Here is a 20,470-nt window from a genome sequence, read left to right as displayed (position 1 = left end):
GCTGCACGCTTGTTCCAGGTGTGACTCTGCTGGCTGCATGCTTGTTCCAGGTGTGACTCTGCTGGCTGCATACTTGTTCCAGGTGTGACTCTGCTGGCTGCATGCTTGTTCCAGGTGTGATTTAGCAGGCTGCATGCTTGTTCCAGGTGTGACTCTGCTGGCTGCATGCTTGTTCCAGGTGTGACTCCACTGGTTGCATGCTTGTTCCAGGGGTGACTCTGCAGGCTGCAGGCTTGTTCCAGGGGTGACTCTGCTGGCTGCATGCTTGTTCCAGGTGTGACCACACTGGCTGCATGCTTGTTCCAGGTGTGACTCTGCAGGCTGCATGCTTGTTCTAGGTGTGACTCTGCTGGCTGCATGCTTGTTCCAGGTGTGACTCTGCAGGCTGCATGCTTGTTCCAGGTGTGACTCTGCTGGCTGCATGCTTGTTCCAGGTGTGACTCTGCAGGCTGCATGCTTGTTCCAGGTGTGACTCTGCTGGCTGCATGCTTGTTCCAGGTGTGACTCTGCAGGCTGCATGCTTGTTCCAGGTGTGACTCCGCTGCCTTCATGCTTGTTCCAGGTGTGACTGCGCTGGTTGCATGCCTGTCCCAGGTGTGACTCTGCAGGCTGCATGCTTGTTCCAGGTGTGACTCCGCTGACTGCATGCTTGTTCCAGGTGTGACTCAGCTGGCTGGATGCTTGTTCCAGGTGTGATTTAGCAGGCTGCATGCTTGTTCCAGGTGTGACTCTGCTGGCTGCATGCTTGTTCCAGGTGTGACTCCACTGGTTGCATGCTTGTTCCAGGGGTGACTCTGCAGGCTGCAGGCTTGTTCCAGGGGTGACTCTGCAGGCTGCATGCTTGTTCCAGGTGTGACTCTGCAGGCTGCATGCTTGTTACAGGGGTGACTCTGCTGTGCGCATGCTTGTTTTAGGGGTGACTCTTCTGGCTGCATGCTTGTTCCAGGGGTGACTCTGCTGGCTGCATGCTTGTTCCAGGTGTGACTCTGCTGGCTGCATGCTTGTTCCAGGTGTGACTCTGCTGGCTGCATGCTTGTTCCAGGTGTGACTCTGCTGGCTGCATGCTTGTTCCAGGTGTGACTCTGCTGGCTGTATGCTTGTTCCAGGTGTGACTCTGCTGGCTGCATGCTTGTTCCAGGTGTGAGTCCGCTGGCTGCATGCTTGTTCCAGGTGTGACTCCACCGGTTGCATACGTGTTCCAGGTTTGACTCCGCTGGCTGCATGCTTGTTCCAGGGGTGACTCTGCAGGCTGCAGGCTTGTTCCAGGGGTGACTATGCAGCCTGCATGCTTGTTCCAGGTTTGACTCTGCTGGCTGCATGCTTGTTCCAGGTGTGACTATGCAGGCTGCATGCTTGTCCCAGGTGTGACTCCGCTGGCTGCATGCTTGTTCCAGGTGTGACTCCACCGGTTGCATACGTGTTCCAGGTTTGACTCCGCTGGCTGCATGCTTGTTCCAGGTGTGACTCTGCTGCCTTCATGCTTGTTCCAGGTGTGACTGCGCTGGTTGCATGCCTGTCCCAGGTGTGACTCTGCTGGCTGCATGCTTGTTCCAGGTGTGACTCTGCAGGCTGCAGGCTTGTTCCAGGTGTAACTCCGCTGACTGCATGCTTGTTCCAGGTGTGACTCCACTGGTTGCATGCTTGTTCCAGGGGTGACTCTGCGGGCTGCAGGCTTGTTCCAGGGGTGACTCTGCAGGCTACATGCTTGTTCCAGGTGTGACTCTGCAGGCTGCATGCTTGTTCCAGGTGTGACTCTGCAGGCTGCATGCTTGTTACAGGGGTGACTCTGCTGTGCGCATGCTTGTTTTAGGGGTGACTCTGCTGGCTGCATGCTTGTTCCAGGTGTGACTCTGCTGGCTGCATGCTTGTTCCAGGTGTGACTCTGCTGGCTGCATGCTTGTTCCAGGTGTGACTCTGCTGGCTGCATGCTTGTTCCAGGTGTGACTCTGCTGGCTGCATGCTTGTTCCAGGTGTGACTCTGCTGGCTGCATGCTTGTTCCAGGTGTGACTCCGCTGGCTGCATGCTTGTTCCAGTGGTGACCCTGCTGGCTGCATGCTTGCTCCAGGTGTGACTCTGCTGGCTGCATGCTTGTTCCACGGGTGACTCTCCTGGCTGCATGCTTGTTCCACGGATGACTCTGCTGGCTGCATGCTTGTTCCAGGTGTGACTATGCTGGCTGCATGCTTGTTACAGGTGTGACTCCACTGCCTTCATGCTTGTTCCAGGTGTGACTGCGCTGGCTGCATGCTTGTTCCAGGTGTGACTCCGCTGGCTGCATGCTTGTTCCAGGTGTTACTCCGCTGGCTGCATGCTTGTTCCAGGTGTGACCCCACTGGCTGCATGCTTGTTCCAGGTGTGGCACAGCTGGCTGCATGCTTGTTCCAGCTATGATTTCGATTTGGCGGGGGAGTGAGGGATTTTTAACAACCATGCAACCAGACAGAATTGAAAGGACATTTATTGATTGGACTTTTTTCGGTCTTTATATTGCTGATTGATTTTGTCAAAAGATTCAGACACGGCAGAAGTATTGCTAAGCAGGCGATTTCAGCGTACGCTGTTCCCCGCGCTGCGCCTGACATGGGCGCCACCATAGACATAACGTTATTATATGTCTGGATACAGGAGGAATAGAATCCGCACACCCGCAGGTAGAGTCCAAGGGTTTTTATTTAATCCAATTCACAAAGGCAGTAAAATGGCTGACATGTTTTGGATCATATCCTTACTCATAGCCTAAACAAACTGACATCTAGGTTGTTTATATATACTCCCCCGGCTCCGCCCCTGGGTGTGTACACACATGTTTCCGCCCCCCTCTCCGTGTCTTCCTCCCTGTCCTCCCCCTGGAGTCTGCCGGGACCTGTGCCATCTCCGTTTGGACCTCTTGGGTTGTCTGGGACGGGGATCCTGGTCCAAAGGGGATAGATTAGGGTGTGACCTGGAAAACTCGTCATGATTAGGACCTATCTGTCCCGACACATCGGACAGATCCGACTGTTCGTCAGAGTTATCCGGGGAGCTAAAACTGACACGCTTAGTGGGGGTTCTAGGGGAGCGTTTCAAGATCGGTTTGGGGTTACGGGGTCCAATTGGACGTCCCCTTCCTGAAGAGTTCCACCTATCCCATTCATAGACAAGACTATCTCGGTAATCTCCCACATCCCTGAAATATTTGGACCTCTTCAGATTCATAATACTGGCCTCCAATTTAGCCACATTCTCTTTTAACTTATTATTTAGGTCATCATATAAATCTGCATCGTAAAACTTGTCGATCTCGGTCCGCGTATGCGAAATTTCAAGGTTGAGATCGACAAGTCTACGCTCCTCATACACTACTATAAGTTTCATCAATCTTAATGAGCAGTCAGATAAAATCTCATTCCATTCTATCAGAAATCTGTCACAATACACATTAGTGGGAATTTTTTTGATCCTAAGACCTTGTGGCATTAGAGAACTTGAAGTCAAGATCTGACATCGTCATTAGAAATGCTGACAAGGGGGGGGGGGGGGGGGGGGCGGTCGTTGTGCTCAATGCCACCGACTACAAGGCGGAAGCCATGCGCCAGCTCCAGGATTTAAACACCTACATACATCTCCCCGGGGACCCCACTTTTGACTATAAGTTAGAATTTGACCAATTGATTTCTATAGGGGAATCCATGGGGTTACTGAAAAGGAACATGGCTGAATTCCTCAAGGTTCGGAATCCTGTCATCCCCATTTTTCATCACCTCCCCAAGGTGCACAAACCTGCCATCCCACCTGAGGGTAGGCCCATCGTTTCTGGGATTGGGTCCCTTGGGGAGAGATTGGGGGAATGGCTTGATTCCCACCTACAGCCATTGGTTTTGAGACTTCCTGGCCTCATTAAAGACACTAAGCATGTTCTGGCTAGTCTAGAGGATGTGCAATGGAGACCACATTATAAATGGGTGACCCTCGATGTGAGGGCATTGTATTCCTCTATCCCACATGGTTTAGCAGGCGAGGCCCTTGAGTTCCACTTGTCCAGTTATAGCTCCTTTTCAGCTTCACTCCAAGCTTATATTCTGGTAGTAACAGAGTTTCTTCTTTCACACAATTACTTTTCATTTGATGGGGGGTTCTATCTCCAGAAGTGCGGAGCTTCCATGGGGGCAAAATTCTCGCCCTCCCTCGCTAACCTCTTTATGGGGTGGTGGGAGGAGCTCCGCATTTTGGGTGATTCGAACCCCTTTTTGGATTCTATTATTTGGTATGGTCGTTTCATTGACGACCTTCTGCTAATCTGGCAAGGCACAGAGGAAACTTTGCAACAGTTTCTGTCATACCTTAATTCCAATGATTTTAATCTGTCCTTTACCTGTATGTCCAATGATATGCAAATAGACTTTCTTGACATCACCCTTCTTGGTTCTGGCGAATCTGGTAGAATAGAGACTAGAACATATAGGAAGCCTTGTGCTGGGAACTCTTTATTACAGGCCACCAGCTGCCACCCGAGACACACCCTTAGAGGGGTCCCCGTTGGGGAATATATCAGGGCAAGGAGGAATTGTTCCACAGATGAATTTACTATTCAGGAATTCTCCGTCCTTAGATCACGGTTTAGGTCTAGGGGTTATTCTGATTCTGATCTAGATAGGGCCCAGAGAATTGCTATCTCCAGAGACAGGGATAAGCTTCTGAGAAGTAGCCCACTTACTGTACAGAATTCCAATGCTGCCCCTTTACATTTTACAACCACCTATAGTCAACAATATAACCAAGTTATAGGGGTGATCAAGAAATCTATCCCTGTACTGTATGCTGATGACAAGTTACAAGAAATTCTAGAGCCGGGATGCAGATTTGTCTATAAAAGGGCCCCCTCCTTGTCGTCCACCCTCTCTCCCAGTCTGTTCCAATCCAATGCTGCACCCCAGCGGCCCACATGGCTGTCTCTTTTGGGGTCACATAGATGTGGACTCTCCTCCTGTAATTATTGCATTCACCATCATTCTTCACGTGGTGTTTCCTCGGTTGCTAACCAAAAAACTTTCCCTATACGCCAATTTATTAACTGCAGTACAAAATCTGTTGTCTATGTGGTCACATGCACTATTTGCAGCCTACAATATGTGGGCTGCACTACGCGCTGCTTGAGACAAAGGATCTCCGAGCACTTTAATGGGGCCTCCTGGAAAACAGATAACATTAGCAATGTTGCGAGACACTACAGGGAGAAACATGGCTGCAATATGGAGGGTTTTTCATTTCAGGGGATTGAGAGGGTCACTGCCCCTTTTAGACGGTGTGATCTATATAAGAAATTACGTACACGGGAGGCATTTTGGATCCTACAGATGGGCACCAGGGAACCAAATGGCCTCAATGCTAGGTGGGATATTAATTTTATATACTGATATCGTTTTAACCTCTTACTTTTTGTACTTTTGTATTTTTGTATTTTGTATTCTTATTATTGTTTTCTGTGTACATAGGAATACTGTGATGGTGGCTTTTCCATATATATATACATTTCTGCAGGTTTTCAGTCCTGCTTCTTTAAGTTCCCCTGGTCCCATGTGTGTACACACCCATGGGCGGAGCCGGGGGAGTATATATGGACCACCTAGATGTCAGTTTGTTTAGGCTATGAGTAAGGATATGATCCGAAACATGTCAGCCATTTTACTGCCTTTGTGAATTGGATTCAATAAAAACCCTTGGACTCTACCTGCGGGTGTGCGGATTCTATTCCTGTTGTATCCTGATTTGCCGCACTGGCTTCCAGCACCTTACTCTGGGTAGTAGAGGTTGAGCGATCTTATCTACTACAGTTATTATATGTCTATAGCCACGCAGCAGTGTAATTCAGGAGCCAGCGATCGCCAGACCGGAATCACTTCTCCCTTCAAGTTCCTACAACTCGGAAGGGGAATAGTTTAACGCCGCCTGGACTTTGTGTGGCCGCTGGGTGAGCGATCATTCAGCAAAATGGCGGGCGGTGAATATCGAGGTACGTGAAATATTGACCCTTGTATGGCCTTCCCAGCTTGGTAATAATTGGATGGTCGTGAATCCAGCATCCCCATCACCCAACCAGATTCCACCTATACACAAGATCTCTGCTCTGTCTGGGGTGCCCCTTTAATGCAGCGTTAAAGTGAACCTCCGGACTAAAAATGTACTCAGCAGCACTGAAAAGGCTTGGTGTTTCTTTAACAGTTTCACAGCATCAGAACTTTGTTTTTCTTACCAAAGCATCTTTTTTAGCTGCATTTTTAGCTAAGCCCCACCCACCCAAAAAAACTGCCTGGGCTTTTTTCCCCTGGTGCTGTGCAGAGCATGATGGGATTTCCTATGTTGTTATTCACATTGCCTAGTGACTGGGAGAGGTAATGAGGACACAGGGCAGTTGGAACTGTGTCTCACGCTCCCTGTCACCTCCTTTCAACCAAAAAGATGGCTGCCCTCATCAAATCAAACATTTGCCTGTTCATTTAAAACAGGGCGGGTGAGAGATTATATTACCTATCTATTTTAATTAACATAACTAATGTAACTTAATGACAGTATGTTTGTTTAGGCTGGAGTTCCTCTTTTATTAACCTCCCTGGCGGTAAGCCCGAGCTGAGCTCGGGCTATGCCGCGCAGGGGGAGATCTCAGCCCCTGGTGGGGCGATTTACATGCTGTAAATTGCTGTGCGCGCAGCCAGCACTTTGCTAGCCGCGCGCACAGCTTGATCGCCGCCGCTCTGCGGCGATCGGCCACACGCAGCGGCTGAAGAGGCCCCCCCCCGCCAGAGCCCTGCGCTGCCCGGATCAATGAGTTCCGGGCAGCGCTATGGGCTGGATCGGGTGTGCCTGACGTCAGGACGTCGGCTGACGTCCATGACGTCATCCCGATCGTCGCCATGGCGACAGGAGAAGCCAAACAGGGGAACGCGTTATATACGCGTTCCCCTGTTTGCTATAGATGCCGGCGACGATCGGACTAGAGGGCCACATGCGCCCTCTAGTGGTGTTTCATGTAGCTACCACTCTGGTAGCTTTACATGAAACAAAAACAAAAATTAAAAAAAAAAAGGATTTTTTCCATTTGGAAAAAAAATTAACCGCCAGGGAGGTTAAGCAGAGCTGATGTGAGTTGAGCAGAGGTGTAATTGTCACCTGACGTGCTCTCTTAGTGTTGTCAGACACAAAGTCTACTGTCCGTGTACTGCAGGGTAACATTCCCAGGGAGCTTCCACGGAAGCCTCCCGCTTGGCAGGTCAGGGGGAAACGCCGAGACTGGCAACCATGTGGCCTGAAAATTCAGCCACCAGTGAGGGGGGTCAGACAGCTAGCCATGTGGCCTAAAAATTCAGCCACCGGGGAGGGGGGGGGGATCATTGGCAGACAGCCAGCCATGTGACCCCCGGTTAGGCTGTGGTTACATATAGGCCTAGTACAGCCTTGATAAGCCTTGTACACACACCAAATAATCTTTAAACAAGATGATCGTTTTGTGCCATCTTGTTTGGGAATCTATGGCTCTGCCGTGGTGGATTGCGATGTGATGAACCCAATGCCAGGACAAGTTCTGCCAGCAGCACTCGTGGCAAAGATTCCAAAGTGCACCTGTTACAGTATTAGATACCTTAGTAACTTGCATACTACGCAGGTAATGGGAGTTGTGCTAACTGCATAACACATGCCGACTTACACAAGCAGCGTACTGCGTTACACTAAAGCAACTCACATGTTACTCTGATAGGGCAAAATGCAGTAATAGTACACACTTCACCCCAGACATTAAAGAGAACCTGAACTGAAAATAAAAAGTCAAAATAACCATACACAGGTCATACTTACATCCTGTGTAATCTACTTCCCAATCTCTTTCTCCTCTCCTGCGTCCCATTTGTCCTCTGTGATCAATGGAATTCTCTGTCCTTCATTCTGAAAATGGCCATTACCCCCTAACAGCTTCCTGGTCAGCACACTGTTACACTGTAATATCACCCACCTGAGCCATAGGGAAACATGGATATTACCTTGCACATTCAGTTGTAACTGACAGCTGCTGATATATAACTGACAGCAACTGGTATATTTCAGTTCTGACTAAATATTATCAGAACTGAATGTAATGTATGTAATATTCATTTGCAGCTACGTCCTGTGTTTATTTTAAATAATTTTATTAGCTTCAGGTTCCCTTTAATAAGATTGCCATTTACTGCCTTGGCATGGCAAATGTACCGAAAGTTAGTCCATGGTGCCGGAAGCTGCTTATTTTGTTTATATGTCCCTCCTCCTCTCTCCATAGAACAGCGCGCCCCGCTCAACGTCTGTACAGCGCTCACCCCCAAAACCGTTCGCCCTCATGATCGATTGAAGATCTAGCACGTGTTGGGCTCACCGCACACATGACAGCCAGTCTCAGCGCGAGTGAGTCATTAATGCAGAACATCTGGTTACCAGGGGTGACAAAATGATGCCATTTAACTCTTGATTGCCTGGTTTGTTTTAGCGCTGTCAGTCTATTACTTTACGCATTGCTGTCAGAACTGAAGTCAGTGACTCCGCCGCCGCTGCCGCTGAACCGTCTCCTGCTGTTTGTGTCATTTCTGCCGTAGTGGATAGGCGTACTGGGCTGGCTGTAATGGATTTCAGCAGACCTAGCAGCAGATTGCAGCCTCCCTATTGTCAGTTTCAGGAAAGGCAGCGTATAGAGGCAGACAGATCGGACCGGTCACGTTCTGGCGGCCGCTCGGGGCACGCCATCTGTGGCAGGTGCATAAACAGGAACGCCTCGCTTGGCTGAGCGTTACTGCTTATCAGAAAGAGATGGGAGATGACATCAAACACTGGTTCCTCTAGCGAGGGGTCGGCTGGCTTTGGGGACATTAGCGATCAGAGAAGGCAGTCGGATCTGTCACACAACGCCTGATACATTCACTCACACAGGGGTACGCGGGAGGGGGCCGGTGGATGGATGAATAGTATTCCTGATGCAGCACAGTGGCGCAGTGGTTAGTACTCTCGCCTTGCAGCGCTGGGTCCGCGGTTTGAATCTGCGTGTGTTCTGCAGAGTCAGTGCTTGATAAATACATGGTAGGGGATTATAGTGTGAGCTCCTCTGAGGACAGTCAGTGACATGACTATGTACTCTGTAATGTGCTGCAGGAGATATCAGTGCTATATAAATACATAATAATAATATGGTAGGACATTAGACTATGACTATGGTAGGATTAGAGTGTGAGCTCCTCTGAGGACAGTCAGTGACATGACTATGTACTCTGTACAGTGCTGCAGGAGATGTCAGTGCTATATAAATACATAAATAATATGGTAGGACATTAGACTATGACTATGGTAGGATTAGAGTGTGAGCTCCTCTGAGGACAGTCAGTGACATGACTATGTACTCTGTACAGTGCTGCAGGAGATGTCAGTGCTATATAAATACATAATAATAATATGGTAGGACATTAGACTATGACTATGGTAGGATTAGAGTGTGAGCTCCTCTGGGGACAGTCAGTGACATGACTATGTACTCTGTAATGTGCTGCAGAAGATAGCAGTGCTATATAAATACATAATAATAATATGGTAGGACATTAGACTATGACTATGGTAGGATTAGAGTGTGAGCTCCTCTGAGGACAGTCAGTGACATGACTATGTACCCTGTAATGTGCTGCAGAAGATGTCAGTGCTATATAAATACATAATAATAATATGGTAGGACATTAGACTATGACTATGGTAGGATTAGAGTGTGAGCTCCTCTGGGGACAGTCAGTAACATGACTATGTACTCTGTAATGTGCTGCAGGAGATGTCAGTGCTATATAAATACATAATAATAATATGGTAGGACATTAGACTATGACTATGGTAGGATTAGAGTGTGAGCTCCTCTGAGGACAGTCAGTGACATGACTATGTACTCTGTAATGTGCTGCAGAAGATAGCAGTGCTATATAAATACATAATAATAATATGGTAGGACATTAGACTATGACTATGGTAGGATTAGAGTGTGAGCTCCTCTGGGGACAGTCAGTGACATGACTATGTACTCTGTAATGTGCTGCAGAAGATAGCAGTGCTATATAAATACATAATAATAATATGGTAGGACATTAGACTATGACTATGGAAGGATTAGATTGTGAGCTCCTCTGAGGACAGTCAGTGACATGACTATGTACTCTGTAATGTGCTGCAGAAGATGTCAGTGCTATATAAATACATAATAATAATATGGTAGGACATTAGACTATGACTATGGTAGGATTAGATTGTGAGCTCCTCTGAGGACAGTCAGTGACATGACTATGTACTCTGTAATGTGCTGCAGAAGATGTCAGTGCTATATAAATACATAATAATAATATGGTAGGACATTAGACTATGACTATGGTAGGATTAGAGTGTGGGCTCCTCTAAGGACAGTCAGTGACATGACTATGTACTCTGTAATGTGCTGCAGGAGATGTCAGTGCTATATAAATACATAATAATAATATGGTAGGACATTTGACTATGACTATGGTAGGATTAGAGTGTGAGCTCCTCTAAGGACAGTCAGTGACATGACTATGTACTCTGTAATGTGCTGCAGAAGATGTCAGTGCTATATAAATACATAATAATATGGTAGGACATTAGACTATGACTATGGTAGGATTAGAGTGTGAGCTCCTCTGAGGACAGTCAGTGACATGACTATGTACTCTGTAATGTGCTGCAGAAGATGTCAGTGCTATATAAATACATAATAATAATAATATGGTAGGACATTAGGCTATGACTATGGTAGAATTAGACTGTGAGCTCCTCTGAGGACAGTCAGTGACATGACTTGTACTCTGTAATGTGCTGCAGAAGATGTCAGTGCTATATAAATACATAATAATAATATGGTAGGACATTAGACTATGACTATGGTAGGATTAGATTGTGAGCTCCTCTGAGGACAGTCAGTGGCATGACTATGTACTCTGTAAAGTGCTGCAGGAGATGTCAGTGCTATATAAATACATAATAATAATATGGTAGGACATTAGGCTATGACTATGGTAGGATTAGAGTGTAAGCTCCTCTGAGGACAGTCAGTGACATGCCTATGTACTCTGTAATGTGCTGCAGAATGTGTCAGTGCTATATAAACAGATAATAATAATATGGTAGAACATTATACTATGACTATGGTAGGATTAGAGTGTGAGCTCCTCTGAGGACAGTCAGTGACATGACTATGTACTCTGTAATGTGCTGCAGGAGATGTCAGTGTTATATAAATACATAATAATATGGTAGGACATTAGACTATGACTATGGTAGGATTAGATTGTGAGCTCCTCTGAGGACAGTCAGTGGCATGACTATGTACTCTGTAAAGTGCTGCAGGAGATGTCAGTGCTATATAAATACATAATAATAATAATATGGCATGACATTACACTATGACTATGACAGGATTAGAGTGCGAGCTCCTCTGAGGACAGTCAGTGACAGGACTATGCACTCTGTAAAGTGCTGCAGAAGATGTCAGTGCTATATAATTACATAATAATAATATGGTAGGACATTAGACTATGACTATGGTAGGATTAGAGTGTGAGCTCCTCTGAGGACAGTCAGTGACATGACTATGTACTCTGTAATGTGCTGCAGAAGAGGTCAGGGCTATATTAATACATAATAATAATATGGTAGGACATTACACTATGACTATGGTAGGATTAGAGTGTGAGCTCCTCTGAGGACAGTCAGTGACATGACTATGTACTCTGTAATGTGCTGCAGAAGAGGTCAGGGCTATATTAATACATAATAATAATATGGTAGGACATTAGACTATGACTATGGTAGGATTAGAGTGTGAGCTCCTCTGAGGACAGTCAGTGACATGACTATGTACTCTGTGATGTGCTGCAGAAGATGTCAGTGCTATATAAATACATAATAATATGGTAGGACATTACACTATGACTATGGTAGGATTAGACTGTGAGCTCCTCTGAGGACAGTCAGTGACATGACCATGTACTCTGTAATGTGCTGCAGAAGATGTCAGTGCTATATAAATACATAATAATAATACGGTAGGACATTACACTATGACTATGGTAGGGATCAGACTGTGAGCTCCTCTGAGGACAGTCAGTGACATGACTATGTACTCTGTAATGTGCTGCAGGAGATGTCAGTGCTATATAAATACATAATAATAATATGGTAGGACATTACACTATGACTATGGTAGGATTAGAGTGTGAGCTCCTCTGAGGACAGCTAGTGACATGACTATGTACTCTGTACAGTGCTGCAGAAGATGTCACTGCTATATAAATACATAATAATAATATGGTAGGACATTAGACTATGACTATGGTAGGATTAGAGTGTGAGCTCCTCTGAGGACAGTCAGTGACATGACTATGTACTCTGTAATGTGCTGCAGGAGATGTCAGTGCTATATAAATACATAATAATAATATGGTAGGACATTAGACTATGACTATGGTAGGATTAGAGTGTGAGCTCCTCTGTGGACAGTCAGTGACATGACTATGTACTCTGTACAGTGCTGCAGAAGATGTCACTGCTATATAAATACATAATAATATAATATGGTAGGGCATTAGACTATGACTATGGTAGGATTAGCGTGTGAGCTCCTCTGAGGACAGTCAGTGACATGACTATGTATTCTGTAATGTGCTGCAGGAGATGTCAGTGCTATATAAATACATAATAATAATATGGTAGGACATTAGACTATGGCTATGGTAGGATTAGAGTGTGAGCTCCTCTGAGGACAGTCAGTGACATGGCTATGTATTCTGTAATGTGCTGCAGAAGATGTCACTGCTATATAAATACATAATAATAATAATAATATGGTAGGACATTAGACTATGACTATGGTAGGATTAGAGTGTGAGCTCCTCTGAGGACAGTTAGTGACATGACTATGTACTCTGTAATGTGCTGCAGAAGATGTCAGTGCTATATAAATACAAAATAATGTGGTAGGACATTAGACTATGACTATGGTAGGATTAGAGTGTGAGCCCCTCTGAGGACAGTCAGTGACATGACTATGTACTCTGTAAAGTGCTGCAGGAGATGTCAGTGCTATATAAATACAAAATAATGTGGTAGGACATTAGACTATGACTATGGTAGGATTAGAGTGTGAGCTCCTCTGAGGACAGTCAGTGACATGGCTATGTACTCTGTAATGTGCTGCAGAAGATGTCAGTGCTATATAAATACATAATAATAATATGGTAGGACATTAGACTATGACTATGGTAGGATTAGCTTGTGAGCTCCTCTGAGGACAGTCAGTGACATGACTATGTACTCTGTAATGTGCTGCAGAAGATGTCAGTGCTATATAAATACATAGTAATAATATGGTAGGACATTAGACTATGACTATGGTAGGATTAGAGTGCGAGCTCCTCTGAGGACAGTCAGTGACATGACTATGTACTCTGTAATATACTGCAGGAGATGTCAGTGCTATATAAATACATACTAATAATATGGTAGGACATTAGACTATGACTATGGTAGGATTAGAGTGTGAGCTCCGCTGAGGACAGTCAGTGACATGGCTATGTACTCTGTACAGTGCTGCAGGAGATGTCAGTGCTATATAAATACATAATAATAATAATATGGTAGGACATTAGACTATGACTATGGTAGGATTAGAGTGTGAGCTCCTCTGAGGACAGTTAGTGACATGACTATGTACTCTGTAATGTGCTGCAGAAGATGTCAGTGCTATATAAATACAAAATAATGTGGTAGGACATTAGACTATGACTATCGTAGGATTAGAGTGTGAGCCCCTCTGAGGACAGTCAGTGACATGACTATGTACTCTGTAAAGTGCTGCAGGAGATGTCAGTGCTATATAAATACAAAATAATGTGGTAGGACATTAGACTATGACTATGGTAGGATTAGAGTGTGATCTCCTCTGAGGACAGTCAGTGACAAGGCTATGTACTCTGTAATGTGCTGCAGAAGATGTCAGTGCTATATAAATACATAATAATAATATGGTAGGACATTAGACTATGACTATGGTAGGATTAGATTGTGAGCTCCTCTGAGGACAGTCAGTGACATGACTATGTACTCTGTAATGTGCTGCAGAAGATGTCAGTGCTATATAAATACACAATAATAATATGGCAGGACATTACATTGTGACTATGGTAGGTATCAGAGTGTGAGCTCCTCTGAGGAGCAGTTATTGCAGAACGTGTCAGTGCTATAGTCAGGCATAGTAATAGAAGTGGTGTTAGCTGGTATGCTGTCAGTGCAGCAGGCAGCCACTGCTCTGCGGTGTCTGTAGTACCCTTTAGGTTCCCGCCAGTCTTCACTTGTCATAGTCATTGGAAGGTGACAGCTCCATCTCTGGTGTATCAGTCTTGTGCGGCGGGATAAAGGGAAGCCACAGATAGGTGATGATGGGTTTATGCTCTCCAGTGATCTCTCCGGTGTCCGGCAGCAGCAGCAGGAGAGTCCTGTGGCATTGAGCAATCACTCCCTCATTAGCATCGCATGGCTCCTGTTAGCAGAGAGCTCTATGACCGCAATTATACGGCCGGGAGAATGACACGCTATGATGGTTCCTTCACAAGATTTTACAGCGTGAAAATGTCCTTCGGCTGATTCCGTTCCTAGATCCGCATATAGATCCACATAGTGATCCTTCAGCAATGTCTTTATTGTAAGGAGAACAGAGGCGCCGACAGAATAAAATATATCTAAAAACTTCAAAATTCCTCCTCCTGAGGTGGTGGTCTCATCTCCCCGAAGCAGACATGATACTGCCGGTTTTAGTACAAACAAATGTATTTATATACTCCAACATACAGTGCCAGTATCATAATAATCCAAACATTTGTATAGCACTTTTCTCCTGTCGGACTCAAAGCGCTCAAGAGCTGCAGCCACTGGGACGCGCTCAAGAGGCCACCCTGCAGTGTTAGGGAGTCTTGCCTTGAACTCCTTACTGAATTTTGAGTACTTGACCTAGCCAGGATTCGAACCCTGGTCTCCCATGTCAAAGGCAGAGCCCTTAACCAGTACTCTATTCAGCCACTATGTCTGCTTCGGGGAGATGAGTCCACCACCGCCGCCCGAGGAATTTTAAACTTTTTAGATATATTTTATTCTGCCGGCACCTCTGTTCTCCTTACAATATCAGCATCCACCCCTGGTGGAGGGGATGAATTCCCTTTCTTCTCCTAATCTACAGAGAGCGACATCTTAATTCTGAGTGAGGACAGGCCCAATCTGTTCAGTAAGCGAGCACCTATTCAGTAAGGAGACCTTAGGCAAGTCCCCTAACACTGCTACTGCCTATAGAGCGCCCCCTAGTGGCTGCAGCTCTGGTGCTTTGAGTCTGCCAGGAGAAAAGCGTGATATAAATGTTATTTGTCTTGTCTAATCTCCTAACCTGCCTACACAGCGGTTGCCTAATTGGTAACCCTGACCTGTGAGTATATCTATCATATACTTTTCCATTTACCCATCACCCAACTTACTACACTATATTTAGCTCTCTGTGTCCCTTCTTTTTCTCCAGCAATGTCTGCTTGCAGCACCGGAGTCCTGAGCTCATATACAAGCAGGGGGATAACCAGGGCTGGTTCACACTCTAATGGGGCCCTGGGACAAAGGTAACCAGGGCCCCCCTCCCCTCTCTCAGCTAAATCAGTCCCCCTGTGACACCTCTGTCTCTTGGTCTTAGGGTTAGGCACCACCAGGGAAGAGCTTAGGGTTAGGCACACCCAGGGGGGTGGTTAGGTTTAGGCACCACCAGGGAAGTGGTTAGGGTTAGGCACCACCAGAGGAGATTTAGGGTTAGGCACCACCAGGGGGATCTTAGGGTTAGGCACCACCAGGGGGGTGGTTAGGGTTAGGCACCACCAGGGGGGTGGTTAGGGTTAGGCACCACCAGGGAAGTGGTTAGGGTTAGGCACTACCAGAGGAGATTTAGGGTTAGGCTCCACCAGGGGGATCTTAGGGTTAGGCACCACCAGGGAAGAGCTTAGAGTTAGGCACCACCAGGGGGGTGCTTAGGGTTAGGCACTACCAGGGAAGTGGTTAGGGTTAGGCACCACCAGAGGAGATTTAGGGTTAGGCACCACCAGGGGGATCTTAGGGTTAGGCACCACCAGGGGGGTGGTTAGGGTTAGGCACCACCAGGGAAGTGGTTAGGGTTAGGCACCACCAGAGGAGATTTAGGGTTAGGCACCACCAGGGGGATCTTAGGGTTAGGCACCACCAGAGAAGTGGTTAGGGTTAGGCACCACCAGAGGAGATTTAGGGTTTGGCACCACCAGGGGGATCTTAGGGTTATGCACCACCAGGGGGTGGTTAGGGTTAGGCAACACTAGGGGGTCTAGGAGTTAGTGATAGGTACAAAGAGAGTTCTGTGTGAGAGTAGGGTTAGGTATACCTTTTATATCACCGCTTTTTACAACGATAAATAACGATACAACGTTAACGCTAATTTTCAATAACTAACGATAAGGCTATAACGTTAAATATCGATAAGCGACAAACGGATTAGCGGCAACACCGTGTGCCATTATCCGCAGGCGCCATTTTCAGATGGATCCTGCAGCAGATCAAGTGCTCTGACTCAAGCGATTCAGACACTACTAATGCCAGAAGATTAGCAGGACTGCCAGGCAACTGGTATTGTTTAAAAGGATATAAATATGGCAACCTCCATATATCTCTTACCCGGGGTTCCTTTTAACATTAATAACTGATGTAAAAAACATTGTGTGATTTATGTTATCATTAGTGGTCAGCTCGAGATTTGCATAGTAGAGTTTTGCATCAATTTAATACAAAATCATAATGAGAAATGTCAATTATGAAATTATTTTTGCACGTAATCATGATTTATAACTTAAAACATACCGTATAAATTTCTCACGCCCGTAGATGTCGCTGGCTCCAGGAACATCAGCTGTAATCGGTTGTCTGGTGCCCACACATTAGTGGATTGCTTTCACGTAATTCTGTGTAAATAACAAAAAAAAACGAGGTTATCCACAAAGTTCTGATTACAATGAAGATCATAACTGAGATAATGATGTGTACGTTCACTAAAGTGAAATTGCGCGTTACGCTCAACACTAGTCACTCATCAAGGTCAGGTACGATTTTTTTTTTTAAATGGTCAAAATTTACATGCTGCATGGTCACATGAGGCGCCGCTGTAGTCAGAGAGGAAAGGGGGGGGGGATTTCATCTTCACAATGTGTTGCTCAGGCGGCAAAATGCCTAGAGCCCGTCCTGCATGGGTGATGCCTACGCCTTACGGTGCTTCTGTTTTTATAACATTGAGACAAACTGTAATTAAAGCAGACAGATCCTTCCTGTTAGGAGTGTGAGATGGCTAGCAGGGGTTTGGAACGTTCCAAGAAAGAGTAAAAAAAAACACATAGGGAAATGGAAAGCCTGATACGGTGCAGTAATTAAAGACCACATATGTAACAGAATAGCACAAACAATCGTTGCCAATCAAGCAATCGCTTTCAGCTTGTGTGTGGATAGCCACCCCACTCAGACATTCAAAGCATCCCCCCTTAGGCATGCAAATACCTTCTCTAGTTCAGGTGGTGGCCAAAAAAAGGAAAGGAAATATCTGCCACCCTACAGAGGTGGGTATAGTTATAGAAGACTAAGAGCACTAGGAGGGGCCCATCTAAATAAATAAATGAATAATTAAAAACCGTATTTAAAGGCATGGCAAGTGTAGGCTTACCTCAGCTGAAGTTATACGTGGCAAATAGGAACCATCAATGAGATGCAAAATGTAAATTATGTGTAGCTTGAAATTGGACCAATCAGAATAACTTCTTGTCAATTTGTATTGGTCCAAGTTCAAGCAATGATTTGCATGTCATTGATTATCCTTATTAGCAATCACAAGACCTTTATTCAACATGTAAGTGGACAATGCATTTCGTGAGCTTAGTCTTACTTCCTCAGGTCAATACACTGTGCCTTATAGCCGCCCTGGTAGAGTAGGAGCACCTCCTAGTGTTCTTAGTCTACTTCCTGTTAGGAACTCTCTAGAAAGGTTTGTTTCTCTTGATGCAGAACAGATGTAGGTTCAGAGTCCACCATATATGTTGGTTTGTTTTTGTGTAGACTATTTCCATTGTGTAACTAGAATAGATTCTGAGGTTGCTAGGAGACAGTATTCATGAAGGAAATATATAAAATAGCAGCAGGCCGTGTACATCTGAGTGATCATTAACTCAACATTCTTTTGATGTTTGTCCACAGGAAATGGCCTCAGGAACGTCAGCTGATGTGCCTTCAAGGTGTCCAGGTGTCCTCCAGCAAAAGCAACCATCTACCTTGATGCAGCAGCATGTCCTTTCATGAAGAACCTCAAGGGAGGTCATTCATGGCCACTGAGATGCCCTTGAAGTCCAACGTCACCAGCCCCATGAACACTACCTGGGATGTTCCAACCTCTTCAGGTCAAGTGGAGGACATGATAGCCACTTTCACCATAGGAGTGATATTATCGCTCATGTGCATAGTGGGAGTGGCAGGGAATGTGTACACTTTAGTGGTTATGTGCCAATCCATGCGTACAGCGGCTTCCATGTACATTTACATCATCAACTTAGCCTTGGCTGACCTCCTGTATCTGCTCACTATCCCTTTTATTGTGGGCACTTACTTCATCCAGGAGTGGTACTTCGGAGACATTGGCTGCCGCATCCTTTTCAGTCTGGACTTCTTGACCATGCATGCCAGCATCTTCACCCTCACCATCATGAGCACTGAACGGTACTTTGCTGTTCTGAAGCCCTTGGATACGGTCAAAAGGTCTAAGAGCTACCGGAAGTGCATTGTTGTCATCGTCTGGATGGTGTCAGTACTCATAACGTTGCCCATGCTGATCATGATAAAACTGGTCCGCAAGGAGAACAAAAGTATCTGCCTGCCCATGTGGAGTGCAGTATCCTATAGGATCTACTTAACGGTTCTTTTCTGTACAAGCATAGTAGGGCCCGGGGTAATTATTGGCTACTTGTACATTAGACTGGCTAGGACGTACTGGATGTCCCAAACGGCCTCCTTCAAGCAGACCAAAAGACTGCCCAACCAAAAGGTTCTGTACCTAATTTTTACCATTGTTCTGGTATTTTGGGCTTGTTTTCTCCCTTTTTGGATCTGGCAGCTCCTCATCCAGTACTATGAAGCCGTTCCCATCTCTGACAAAGCCAAAAGGAACATCAACTATCTAACTACGTGTCTGACCTACAGCAACAGTTGCATCAACCCGTTCTTGTACACCCTCCTCACCAAGAACTACAAGGAATACCTGAGGAATAGGCAGAGATCGTGGAGCAACAGTGGCTACTTCAGGAACCGCTTTCAAAGGATCTCTGGAAGGTCGATGTCCACCAGCAGTCAGCAGTGTACTGAGAGCTTTGTACTGGCTCAGTGCCCTACTGGAAACAACAATGCTTCTGGTCCTTGAAATTTGACATCATGACTTGGACCAGAGAGAATCACAGTGTGCCAAAAGGTCCAACAATATACCAATACTTGTATCACATAAATGTGTGCTTGTGCTTTTATCGGTGTTCAAAATAAATGACATTCATGCATGGAGTTGCTGGTGGGACACTAATTGTCCTTGTTCCATATCAAAGCCAAGCAAGACACTTTAGCTTGATTTCATCTATCAGACACAAGTACTATCTGAATTGTAAAAAAAATTGGTTGATAATCTCTGGTGATACAGCACTGTGTCCTCTATATCTGTTCTGTAATTTAAAGATGTCAATATGGCCATGTTTTTGATGATGGCTTTGATCTCATGCTGCTTTGAGGTTGTCCTCACCCCCTAGTGAGTGTTGGTGTCCCCTTTTACCTTCTGCAGTGTCAATGTTGCTCTTCAAGGTGGTGCTGATATAAATCCTTCACATTTTTGGTCAATGTTTACTGATCCTCATCCAGGAGATGGATTTGGCTTCCAGACTTCAAGGAACTTATCTACCAACAACACCTCAACAACCTCTTCTTTCTAGTACAAGATATTGTCACATGACCTCAGTGTTTCACCTGTGAGAAAGGACTTGATGGAATATTTAGCCAGAGACAGCTACGGCATGTAACTCTTGCACGGAGGTCCACATGCCAGATCAGATAGTTTTAGACGAGTTTTGCTTTTGTTGGGGCTGACCATTGGAGCTTATGTAATTGTTCCCCATTGTACTGGGAATTATTTTTCAAGTCAACATTTTCTGTGGCAATACAAACAAAACTTTTTTTTTTTCTTTCACCACAATGGAAAAAATTAAAGCTCACCTGCCCAAAGGTAAAATGACGTAAAGTAACCACAGAGGTATGCTCTTGCTGGATCCACACACCACTGTGAGTTGTCCGTTTCTCTCCCTATTCCCCCCGGTC

General features: G+C 45.6%; 1 protein-coding gene across 1 annotated transcript in view; it reads left to right on the top strand.

The window, feature by feature from the left end:
• The window catches only part of LOC137540841 (urotensin-2 receptor-like), a 32,572-nt gene extending 12,326 nt beyond the window's left edge, over positions 1–20,246 (top strand). The window contains exon 2 of the mRNA XM_068262009.1: positions 18,323–20,246. Coding sequence (XP_068118110.1) covers positions 18,411–19,535 — 1,125 coding nt within the window. The 5' untranslated portion in view covers positions 18,323–18,410 and the 3' untranslated portion in view covers positions 19,536–20,246. The remainder of the gene's footprint in view (positions 1–18,322) is intronic.
• The last annotated feature ends 224 nt before the right edge of the window (positions 20,247–20,470 follow it).

This window comes from Hyperolius riggenbachi, chromosome 12, assembly GCF_040937935.1.
Source record: "Hyperolius riggenbachi isolate aHypRig1 chromosome 12, aHypRig1.pri, whole genome shotgun sequence".
In the NCBI taxonomy this organism is placed as follows: domain Eukaryota; kingdom Metazoa; phylum Chordata; class Amphibia; order Anura; family Hyperoliidae; genus Hyperolius; species Hyperolius riggenbachi.
This window is presented reverse-complemented; position numbering and strand designations above follow the sequence as displayed.